This window comes from Diospyros lotus, chromosome 1, assembly GCF_014633365.1.
Source record: "Diospyros lotus cultivar Yz01 chromosome 1, ASM1463336v1, whole genome shotgun sequence".
Classification (NCBI taxonomy): Eukaryota; Viridiplantae; Streptophyta; class Magnoliopsida; order Ericales; family Ebenaceae; genus Diospyros; species Diospyros lotus.
In genome coordinates this window covers 36,007,947-36,020,025 of record NC_068338.1, presented here as the reverse complement: position 1 = coordinate 36,020,025, position 12,079 = coordinate 36,007,947, and the positions used below count along the sequence as shown (strand labels likewise).

General features: G+C 34.7%; 1 protein-coding gene across 1 annotated transcript; it reads right to left on the bottom strand.

Annotated features, from left to right (window-relative positions):
• Positions 1-2,716: 2,716 nt before the first annotated feature.
• Positions 2,717-4,487, bottom strand: LOC127797028 (uncharacterized). The gene is made up of 6 exons (XM_052329489.1): positions 4,395-4,487; positions 4,064-4,178; positions 3,789-3,958; positions 3,406-3,688; positions 3,146-3,315; positions 2,717-3,062 (listed from the first exon to the last, which is right to left on the bottom strand). Exons 1-6 carry the CDS (start codon positions 4,435-4,437, stop codon positions 2,905-2,907), a joined length of 939 nt encoding a protein of 312 aa, XP_052185449.1. The 5' UTR covers positions 4,438-4,487; the 3' UTR covers positions 2,717-2,904.
• Between the last annotated feature and the right edge of the window lie 7,592 nt (positions 4,488-12,079).

Genomic DNA, 12,079 nt, shown 5'->3' with positions numbered 1-12,079 from the left:
TGTAGGAGGCTCCCGAAAAATTAATGAAACCCTAGGGGGGCTTCGGTTTTGCGTAATGAACAACCCTTCAGTGGTTTTGGGATGAAACGACAGCTCGATAAAAATACTGGGGCGAAATCGTCCTTTTTAACTAGGCTTCAAGTTATTAATTTTGTGTTTTTGATATCGTAATGTCAATTAAATTCAGTGTTTGAGGATATTATTGTAATTAGATAATTATTCTAATGAATTTAAGATAAAATTGGGGTTAATTCATAATTTTTATATATATTAAATGTAATGTATAATATATATGTAGTATATATAGATTCAAATGGTTGTGCGCGTGAGAGTGGCCAATAGTTAGCTTCTGTGAAGCTTTAAATGGCCAAGATTTTGGCCGCAAAATGGGGAGATTGTGGCAGCATTTGAAGATTTGAGAGATTTAGCAATTAAATGTAACATGCAAAATATATAGATATATATACTTGTCCGTGCGCATGTGTGCGTGAATGAGAGCTTCTGTGAAGCTTCATTATGCTGCAAGATGAATTAATTGCTGGAGTGATGGCCAAGGATTTCCTGCAAGATTCAGCATCCAAGATTTGCGTGAGATTGGAGAAAATGTCAGCAAGATTTGAGGAAAATGGCAGTAAGATTATGATAAGATTGAGTCTATGTGTGATATACAATTTACACACACACACACACATATATATATATACGTTCATCCATGGCTGCCTATAAATAAGCAAAGAAGTTTGGCCAATTGAGAAGCATCAAAGCAAGGGAAAAAGAGAGAAAGTGTGTGTGTGCGTTGGAGCAGAGAGGGCCGAGAGGGAGGTAGCAACTTGCGGCTACCATGGCCGCAAGCTCTCGCGAGCTAGAGCAGAACAGAGGAGGCCGACGAGTTGAGGAGGCTGGTGCAGTAGCGGCGGCAGGACGAGAAGCGGCCGGTGGCATCAGAGGTAGCCGACAACGGTCGAGAGGCGGTCAGAAGCGGCAACTCGCGGCCATGGCAGCCATGGCCGCGAGCTCGCCAAGTTGGGTGCGAGGCAGGGGCGACTGCAGTGCTGCGCGAGCAGCCTCTAGCGAGGCCGATGCTCGGCCGGCGGGAGACGCCAGCAGCGGCGAAGGTGGCAGCAAGGCCGACTGGTGCAGCGGGCGGCGGTTGTCGCGGAAGTTGCAGGCGGAAAGGAATAAGAAGAAGAAGAAGAAGAAAAAAAAAGAAGAAAAGAAAAAGAAAAAAAAAAGAAATGAAGAAAAATTAGGAAAATAAAGAAAATGTGGAGAAAATTCTGAAAAAATAGGAAATAATTGTTTATTAATATTTCAGAGTTTTTGGCGAGAAAAGCGGCCCAGGCACAAGTTTCGGGAATAGGGCACGCATACCGAGGAAGCCGGAGAGGCTAAGTCAAGGTAAGTAAAAATTCTTAGAAAATTCAAGAAATTCAGAAATATTATTTTATGAATTTTCGTAGTGAAATATTTTAGAAATATTTAATCTGGATTTATTGAGGAAAAATAGGAAGAAATAGAGAAAAAATTATAGAAAATGCCAGAAATTATGAAAAAATAGGATTTAATGTTTATTTAAATAATTATGGTGATTATGATGCTTTGAGGAATAAGTTGAAGTGACTTGTCAAATTTTGAGGTTTGCACGCAAATCAAGGCGATGCACGAGGCAAGGCACGAATATCAAGGTAACCCGATAAGCTATAGAAGGTAAGTGGTACTTCCCAATTTAAGTTAGTTTATGGAAAATGTTTGGTTTGTAAGTGATTTATGTTTCTCGAAAATGTTTTCATCATATTGACATGCCTTGATATGTATCCATCACGTAGACTGCATACATGACATGACTATGAAATGCACGAATACACGTTGATATCATTGATCACTCGCATTTGAGGCCGTAGGGAGTACGAACTGGCACTGTTGCCTTCCCAAGGGTGCACCCATACACCTCGGCCTCGAAAGAGGTGACCGCAAAAATGGTAGGTAGCATGAGGGGTGCAGTTGACACCTACGATGAAAGACATTGTATACACACATGACATAGCATTATGTACCCTTACTTAGATGATTCATCATCTAACTTGGGCTTTGCCTCTGGAATATTCAAACGTTCCAGGTGGAGATTGTAGCAGATACGAGGATAGATGAGGCATGAAATGGCACTTATCAGAGTGCATGAATAATGGAATGTATGTTACGTAGCCCCTGTATTTAAGTTCTGCTACTTTAGGTTCTGAACGTTTTGAGGAATGTTGAAGATGTAAGAATTTATCTATGATTAATGTTAAGATATCAGGTTTCGATCTTTACTTCCGCATTTGATGTGTATAGTGATTCTCTTTTGAGATTAATGTATGAGAATTCTGGGACGGATTCCAGAAATGATGTGGTTTACCTTTAGTGATTGAAAGAAAAAAATTCATTATCCCAGAATTGTCTCAATTATAACACGCCCGAAAAAGCGGGGCGTTACATTACACCCTCCCCAATGAGAAAATCAATTCTAACAAAAGTGGGAAAAGAGTATGACGTGATCACAACTTAAAAAATATTTTTCATGTAAAATTTGGCCAATTAAACACCTCAAAAGGTAGAATTTGGGTGAAAAATGGTATTTTCCATAGAAAAAGAATGCCAATCAAAGAAACCCTTAATTAGTCAATTTAAGCTAGAAGAAAATCCCAAAAAATAGTCCCTAATTTTGTTGGAAATAAATCTTTATTCGACTGGATTCATACTTCTGAAGTAATTTTATATTTGTTCTAAATTCCATCAAGAGTGCACAATGTACTTTCGGTTAAAAACAAGAAAAAGTATAAATTAATATCTTGAAATTTATTTTATTACCCATCAACTTTTTTTAATCGCATTAGATCGATACAGATATTAAAGTCATCCCCATTTTTAAGAAACTGTGGAGATTGTTCCAAACAAAGTAATAGCAGCTTCCATTACGCAAGTGTCTCCCACCAAGTAGGTCTGCTTTGGGTTTCTGAGATTAGACAATGGCATGAACTTTGGAGCACCCCACAGCAAGCACGACTCTCCAAAATGGTTGTCACCTGCAGTTGGATCCCACAAAATTAATTAATCCTAAAAAATTTGTTTATGATATTAAATTCAGCTTTTATTGTAATCATCTCACCTGTAAATTCAAACGGGTCTGCTTTGAGTTCATTTTGATCAAACATGCGGATGATACAACTCACAACGAGTCGAGTGTTCGCTGGAAGCGAGGACTCGTCCAAAGACAGGAACACCGAAACACTGTTGCCCTTCCCGTCGCCGTACCCTTGAGGGTATATCAGAATCCTCCTACGAAACAAAGATACGTTGTATTTTAAATTTTAAACTTTTAGTTAACATTACTGACTATCATCTCATACCACAAAAGAAATGATGTACCATCTGTGGCCTACAGCGACGAACCACTGCGATTCGTGATGATCAAAGCAGGTTTGAGCAAAAAAGCGATTGATAGTCCAGGTATAGCTGCCGACGTTTGGTTTTTCAAAAGTCAACAAGCACTCAGCTTTTCGAGTCTGCTTCAGAACGAAGACTTCGGCACCGAACACGCAGGCGTTGTTGATCAAGTACCCATTGGAAGAGTCATTAAAGACTTGAAGCTCCACGAATTTGGCCTCGCCCCATTCTGTCTTCATTGCGTGGAAACGCCTTAGTTGGTTGTCTGCAACAAGTTGGTGCATGTTTATAATTAGATTGAATAGATAAAGCCGGTGTATATGCGAAGTTAACTTTTTGTAACAAATCATGCCACATTTAAATACCTGCTAGTGAGAGGTACTTGTCGCGAAGCTGATCGTACACGAAAAAGTTGAAGACGGCATGGAGCTCCCATCCGACAGGGAGCGAACTCGTGTCCACCAACGTTAAGAATATCGAAATATGGCCCTGCCCGCCTCTCTGTTTGTTCCCACCTGGGTATATCGTTAATCTCCTATATATGATGATCACTAATTAAGATTAAGATCAAGATATTTATATATATATATGAGTAAGTAATTAATTGGCACAAAATTCATAGATGGATGAAATTAAATACCATTTGTAGTCTCCTACTTCAAACTTATCTGAACTATATTTCTCCAAACAAGATCTCAAAAGTGAGTTGAATGATTGAATTTTGAGAAGGTAGTGTGCTGGCGGAGCCTCTCTTCCTGAAATTAATTAGCATCAAAATTAAATGCTAATTACAACTATCATCTGCTCTAAGGCTCAAAATGTATGTTAGATATGTATATGATATTGAATTTTTATGAGTTTCAAAAGATTGTCCTTAATACTTTTAGATTTATCATTTTGCAAAAAATAAAAACTATTATCAAAATAACATAAAAACAATACGATTTTAAGTGAGGGAGAGAGAGAGAGACCGTTAAGCATATCTAATGGAGAATTAGTGAATCTTAAGCCCATGGATTTGATCTTTGAGACAAAATAAACTGGACTGAGAGATCTTATTTGAATGTTTGTTAGAAGGTAGGCACAAAATTTATAAGGGATGGTGAAGGTTTAATATATTGTCTTTAGGAGGCATGGCTTGTTACCTTAAGGAGAAGGGCTAGCATCGCCTTACCTTCACTCTAAAGTTTGTGATCTGTTTTTATATATATTAGGAGAAAACTTATTTTAGTCATTTTACATTAGACAACTCCTTAAATCAAGTTATTCTTTCCGTGTAACACAATAACTAAACAAATAATTATTCATTTAGGATTAAAAAGTAAAAAAAAAATCAAATCTTGAAGAAACACTACATATTTTTGGTCTAAAGTAAGCAAGGGTAAGTCTAGATGGTTAAGAGACATCGTGGTATGATATCTCTAGTCTTTACTTTGTTATAGTTAGTTTTACTGTAGCAAAAAATCTTTTAAGATGAGGTTAATTAACACGAACATATATGTCACCTAAAAATTTCGAAAATTGAGCTTCCATATCTATTTTATTTTTTAAAAAAGAAAATTAGGTTCTTCAAGTTGCAATAGGTCAAACGAGTAGGTATTTCAAGAAAAAATAGTTTCGGTAATATCTTATTGTGTATGGTAAAGAAGAAACCTCAAAACTTATTATTACTTTATTTTGGCCTAATAAATCATATTAAGAAATGTTGAGAAATAATTTCGGAATATGTATTACTAACAAGGTGTATATGCTTATATATATATATACACACACACTGTTTTATTATCATGAATGATAAAAAAATGTTAAAATCTTGCTTTTTTATTATCATTATATTCATATGAATATATTTATATTTATATTTATATTTATATATTACAAAATAAAAGGGAACAAAACAAGAAAAAGGAAAGTTATTCAAAAATATCATCCTTTCTATACATTATTGCAGTCAACCATATGAATTTTTATATATATTTTTTCGTCTTTTAACTTAGATCTTTAGGGTGTGATGGCCGAAACATTATCTAAAAAGTCTAAATAAGCAAATGTATAATTTTTAATAGCCCAATAAATTGCTATTTGTTTTTATATTTATACTTATGTACATATATGTTATGGTGTGAAGGAGTTGATAGCGGATTACTTCTTATTTTTAATGTTATAAATCACCCCATCATATGTTTTGTGTGTGAGACATACTGTAATCAAGAAAAATCTTACAAATTTACATAAATGTCAAAATAACTTTAATGTTATAAATACTAATTTTCAAAACTCACTACATATGAAATAACACATAAATAACAAAAACACAATATCAAAGCGTCTTTTCTTCTTATTCTTCCTATCTGTTTTTAGGCAAATCTTGTTATTATTTATAGATGTTTTGCTTTCCTTCTAGGTGCTTGAGGTGCTTAGGTAAAAAGTAATGTTTTCTCATGTTATATTTAGTGGGCAAATTAGAGTATTAACTATTTCGTTAATTTTATTTATTAGTAAATAAAAATTGTGATAATAATTTATATTTATAAAATACCACTTGCTAAACAATTTCCTTCTGCCACTTATTGAGAAAAGTAAGCAATATTGGGTTAATAATTTAGTTGGTTATTTCATCTAAAAACGCTTTCCTGTTTTTGCTGTTAAATACATTGCTAAGAAAATTTAGAAGCAACATGGCCTTAAAGATGTTCTGTGCAATCGTTTGGGTTTCTGTTTTTTTCGATTTGAGACCCTTGATCAAATGATAAATATCTTTGAAGCAGGCCCTTGGCAATTTGCTGGCCACCCTCCTATTTCTTAAGGTTTGGGAATAGGGTATGCTTCTTACTCAATATTCTCATTCATCTATTCCCTTTTGAGTGAAAATTTATGACATTCTTTTAGAAGGTTGGACTAGCAACGGCTTATCTATCATTGTGAGTGCCCTTGGCCGCCACATACATGCAAATGCAATAACTGAAGACTAATTGCAACTAGGTTTTGCCAAAATTTTTATAAAGTTTCATATCTCTTTCTCCTTTCCAGGTCATATTGAGTTAATTCAAGGACTTGATGTTTCTCGAAGAATCGAAAATCTCCAAACTTTCGGTTGAATACGAACCAATAGCTTTCGTTTGTTTGCAAGCAATATTGTGGAGTCTTTGGTCACTCTTTGGTGAATTGACCAAATAAACTTAAATAGGTTTATGTCCCCAAGCAAGTTGTGTCCCACACTACTACTAGCCAGGGGCTAGTGAATGATGGTTTCTCTTCGATTCATGTTCCTCTAGAGTTGAATGCACAAAATAAGTCTCCCCAGTTGAATAGCTGTTTGAGAGGCCTTTTCTTCGTCAGGTCAGGTGTTTCCCTCGAGCCCAGTCATTGAATTCTAGTGATGTCCAAGGTACAATGAATGATATTCTAATGGCCATCTCGTATTCTGAAAATGGACTATTATTAAATGAATAAATTTTGCGAAGATTAAGAATGTTAATAACTATTATAAATAGTTAATTATTATACATTTAATATATATTTTAATTTATAAATTTTTATATATATTAGTTTACATGTATATATACTTTATTTTATATTTTATGCACATGAAATATATTAATTTATATATTTAGAGTTTAATTTCTATATCTATAGATAAAAAATTTATATTTTATAAATTAATATTTCAAAATTTTACATTTTATAAATTTGAGAAGGAAAAAAAATTTCGTCTCAAAATCTGTATCAATTTGAGAGGAATTTTGAGACGAAAAATATCTATCTTAAATTGAGATGGACATAGAGACGGAAATTAATCTGTCTCTAATTTGATACGAATTGAGACATATTTTTGGGACAAAAAAATTTTCGTCTCAAATTAGAGACAGATTTTTTTCCGTCTCTATATCCCTCTCAAATTGAGATGGATTAGTTTTCGTCTCTAAATTAGTCTCAAATTAGACATTACTTATTTTTCGTCTCTAAATCAATCTCAAATTAGAGATGAATTTTTTTCGTCTCTAAATCCATCTAAAAAAAAATCCACCTTTGAATTGTTGTTTTCTTGTAATGAACAGGTTCTATTCTCTAATACAGGTTCCATTAGTCACTCAAACCCCAAGATTGTCCATCTAGGGATAATGATCTAATAGATCCAATGAACGTGATGTTTGACTCCGATGATTTATCTTGCTTGCCTTCTATGGATCTCATTGCGAAAACAAACATCAAAAGAAAAAAGATCAACAGGATAGTTAGATCTTTAAATTGTCTGGGTAATAGTTTTTGTTGCTTCAGATGGTAATGTTAGCTTTACGTAAGTTGTTAGCTTTTGTTTGTGTTTTGCTTAGGATATGCCTTAACTTGTTATGTGCTAATTCTTTCATTTTCTGGGTAATGAAATTGTTTATTTATAGAAAAGAAAAAATAATTTGTAATTAAAGTCAACTCTCTCAAGTTTGACTTCTCCAATAAAAGGGATCCTGGAAAATCCCACACAGTCCCAAGCTCATTAAAGTTAGGATAATGCTATTCGGCTAGAAACAGTGCCCGAAAAAGTGCCACCCCATAAGAAAATTACAATATCACCCATAGTCTAATTGACAAAAATACCCCTATTCTAATTTCAGTCCTTCCCTCCCTCCGACGCTCAATCTCTCAGTCTCTTCTCATTTTTCTCTCATTTTCTCTTTCTGTGTTCTCTCTTGTTCAACCCTATCCATTGCAAAATCTCTCACTCTTCTTACTATCTTCTCTCTCACTTGCTTCCTCTTGTGCTCTCTGGTTCGACCTTCCCCATCGCTCAAAGACAAATCGGCCGTAGTGCGAGCCTTCTTCTCGGAACGAAGAAAAGTCGTCATCTTCCGCTCGTGCAACTTCATCTCCGACCCTCTCTCGGTCTCTTTCATTCTGAGGCACTCTCACGTCTCCATTGGCTCAGATCTACAAAGAGGTAAGTCTTTTAGACATTTTAGTCATATGCACATCTACGCGTTTTTTGGGTTTGACTGAGATTTTAATGTTAGATCTATGGAGATTGGGCCGTTGGATCTTGTTGATTTTTGGGTATGTTGGTTGATGGGCCCTTGGCTATAGGGTGGTCACCTCTGGTCGCCGAAAACCACCAGTTACGGTGGCCGGTGGTAGCTGTTAGTGCATTTTTAAATTTGGCCAAAAATTAAAAATCAGATCTGCTAAAATCTAACCGTTAAATATGTCATATTTTTTTGTATGTTATCTCTCTTAACTTGGTGTTTGTGATGGTAGGCTCTGATCGTGGGAAACTTCTGCCGGTAGTGGTCATCGACAGCGTTGGTCGCAGCGGTTACATACATACATATTCTTACATATTCTATTTTGTAATTATTTGAATTTTATTGTAAATATTGATATTTAATTGTGAATTTGTATGAACATGTGAAGTTAAATTGAATTTGTGAAGGTTTAAATATTAATAAATTAAATTGAATTATATTTGTTTTGTGAATTTTTAAATTAAAATTATTAAGTTTATTTAAGAATTGAATGATAAGTACTTATTGTTAATTTTATTTGAATTTAGATATTTATTAAATTAAATATTAAATTAATTTAATATTAAATTTATATTTATATTTATTAATGTGTATAAAGTTAAATTTTAATTTATTTAATATAATTTATTTAAATTTATATTAATGTGAAAGTTAACTGTGAAAATAGTTTTATTGTAAATGATATAATAAATATATAGTAAACCAACACTTAAAAGTGTATTGTACACTTTATTAAAAGGAAAATTAATTTTTTATTCATAAAAAGAAAAGTCTGACCTAATTTATATTTACATTCACTCGTTGGATTTATTTATATTTATAGCCACTTAACATGGCATAATTCATTTATATTTACAGTCACTTAACATGGCCTAATTTATCTGCAAGGAGAAAACTAATCTATTACTCTACCATCATAGTGGAAAATGAGTTGGGTAGGTCCTTATTTACGAAAAAGTATCTTTCCTCTTTTAAAATTTTATTTAACAATACTCATTATGTACATATATATAATTTATGAATCTTAATATTAAATAAAATTTTAAAAGAATAAAAATTTTAATCAAGATCATAATTTACTTGATAAATTAAAATAGAGCAAATACCAAATGAACAAATATTTGAACAAAAGGTTGGTATCGCCCATGATCCTTCTCCATCTATCTGATTAGAAAAATTTAAAAGAGTACAACTCAATCTCTATTATCACATAGAATTATTTAATTATTTTTTAAATTTTATTTAATATAAATTTAAAATATATCTACACATTAATAATTTCAAACAAAATTAACAAAAAGTACTTCCCATTCAATTCTTCGATAAACTTAATTATTTTAATTCAAAAATTCACAAAACAAATACAAATCAATTTAACTTTAACTTTCACAATATTCAAATATCACAAATTAAATATAAATTCAATATTAACTTCAACATCTTCAATACAAATTCATAATTAAATATCAATATTTACAATATAAATTCAAATAATTACAAAACAGAATATATAAAAATATGTATGTATGTAACCGTCGCGACCAATGCCGCCGCCGACCACTGCCGGTAGAAGCTTCACACGATCAGAGCCTACCATCACAAATACCAAGTCAAGAGAGATAACATACAAAAAAATAGGACATATTTAACGGTTATATTTTAGTAGATCTGATTTTTAATTTTTGGCCAAATTTAAAAATGCACTGACAGCCATCACTGACCACTGTAACCGGTGGTTTCCGGCGATCAGAGGTGACCACCCGATAGCCAAGGGCCCATCAACCAACATACCCAAAAATCAGCAAGATCCAACGGCCCAATCTCCCTAGATCTAACATTAAAGTCTCGGCCAAACCCAAAACCTATTTAAACGCACTACCGGTCGCCACTGGCCACCGTGGCCGGTGGTTTCCAGCGATCTGAGGCAACCACCCAACACCCTTATCCCCATTGAACAACATACCTAAAAATCAAAAAGATCCAACAACCGAATCTCCATAGATCTAAACTTAAACCTTCGGCCAAACCCAACACTCGCATATACCATTGCTAATAAAACTAAGGACTTACCTCCTTGTAGATCAGACTCGAATCAAGCCAAGGGACGTCGGAGACGCTATCGCACGAGGCTGGAGAGAGAGAGAGATGGCCGGAACGAGCCTAAGGGAGGCCAGAGGCTCGGTCGGACGTGCAGGAGAGAAAGAGAAAGAGATGGCCTGAACGAGAGGAATGGAGGAATGAGAGGAAGGAGGGTCATGCATGGGAGAGTGAGAGAGAGAGAGAAGGCTAGAATGAGAAGAAGGAAGGTCACGCAGAGAATGTGTGTGAGAGAGAGAGAGAGAGGAGGGAGACATGGGTCAGGCAGAGAATATGAGAGAGAGAGAAAAGAATTTAAATTTTTAAATTTCAGCTACCCTATTTTCATTGAAAATATCGCGAGATTTTGAAGATAATTTCGCAATATTTATGGGGTGGCACTTCTGGCCGAGTACCACGACAAGATGGCTTCTGAAGGCCAGAGGGAAACTCAGGTTTTCTTACATGTTTGGAGCAGTTTAATTATAAGAACGAAGCATATGTTAATTACACGTACCCGCTGCATAATTCATATTCGCCGGAGATATTCCCACCGCTGCCTTGCCTGTGGCCAAACCTTACCCACAGCCACCTCAACTGCACATTGTGCCCATGATTACCCGCCACCTCAGCTGGTGCAATACTCTCCTAGAATTGGTGGGCTATGCATATCCTACATATAGCGGGCACTTGCCGCCGCCTCAGTCGCTAGCGAGGTACTCCGTACTCACAGGACACCGATTATTTTCATTAGAAAAATAGAAATGGGTTAGATGATTTTCATTATAGGAAGGCAAGGATGGGTTAGATGATGCTTGTAAAAGGATAATGGACCATAAAGAGGAGCCAGGGGGGACGAGGGGGTTGTTGTTAGCATGCAAAGGCAACTTAGGCTAGATGAGACTAGTCGTCATCAGCGATAGGGAAGGGCCATGGCAGTGGTGAATGGGAAGGTGATGAATTAGTACTGTTGGTGCTGAAAGATCGCTGGAGACCCTTAGAACTCCAAGAAAGCAAGGAAAATTGTTGACTGACTGGCATAAAGACCAATATAACAATTAGGAAACATCTATCAGAAACCCTAGTAAAATATGGAGAAGTGATTTTTTTTCTAGCAAAGAAAAGGATGTGGCTTCCTTATTGGGCCTCGAGGAGATGCTTTAATGTGAACAAAACTAAGTATGCAAATGAAAAAAAAATTATTCGTAGACATTTTTGCGAATAACTAACAAATTTAAATTTATATAATTCAATTTAAGTAAACATCTCATTAAACTTAACGTTGATCGTGCTTTAATAGCTAGAAAATGTGTAATTTGGGCATACGACATACAATAAATGGTTAATCGGATTCCTTTAACTTTGGTAGTCTGATTGTAAATGTCAGTTAAGCATGTAGAGATCTTAACTTAAGGTGTGTGTTGTGTTTTTTAAATAATATTTATCTATAAAAAGAAACAAGAGATGTATTTTTGCTTGACAGCTACCCTTTTGTATTACATTAATTATAACTTAGAAAGCGTGTGTTGTATGTTAGGCCTGTGCACTCATCAACATCAATCCCA

Coding starts and splice junctions, on each gene's coding strand:
- LOC127797028 (XM_052329489.1), bottom strand. CDS start 4,437: ATGGGCTTAAGATTCACTAATTCTCCATTAGATATGCTTAACG. Junction 3,689..3,788: donor CAAGTACCTCTCACTAGCAG/GTATTTAAATGT, acceptor AACTTGTTGCAG/ACAACCAACTAAGGCGTTTC. Junction 3,316..3,405: donor GTCGCTGTAGGCCACAGATG/GTACATCATTTC, acceptor TTTGTTTCGTAG/GAGGATTCTGATATACCCTC.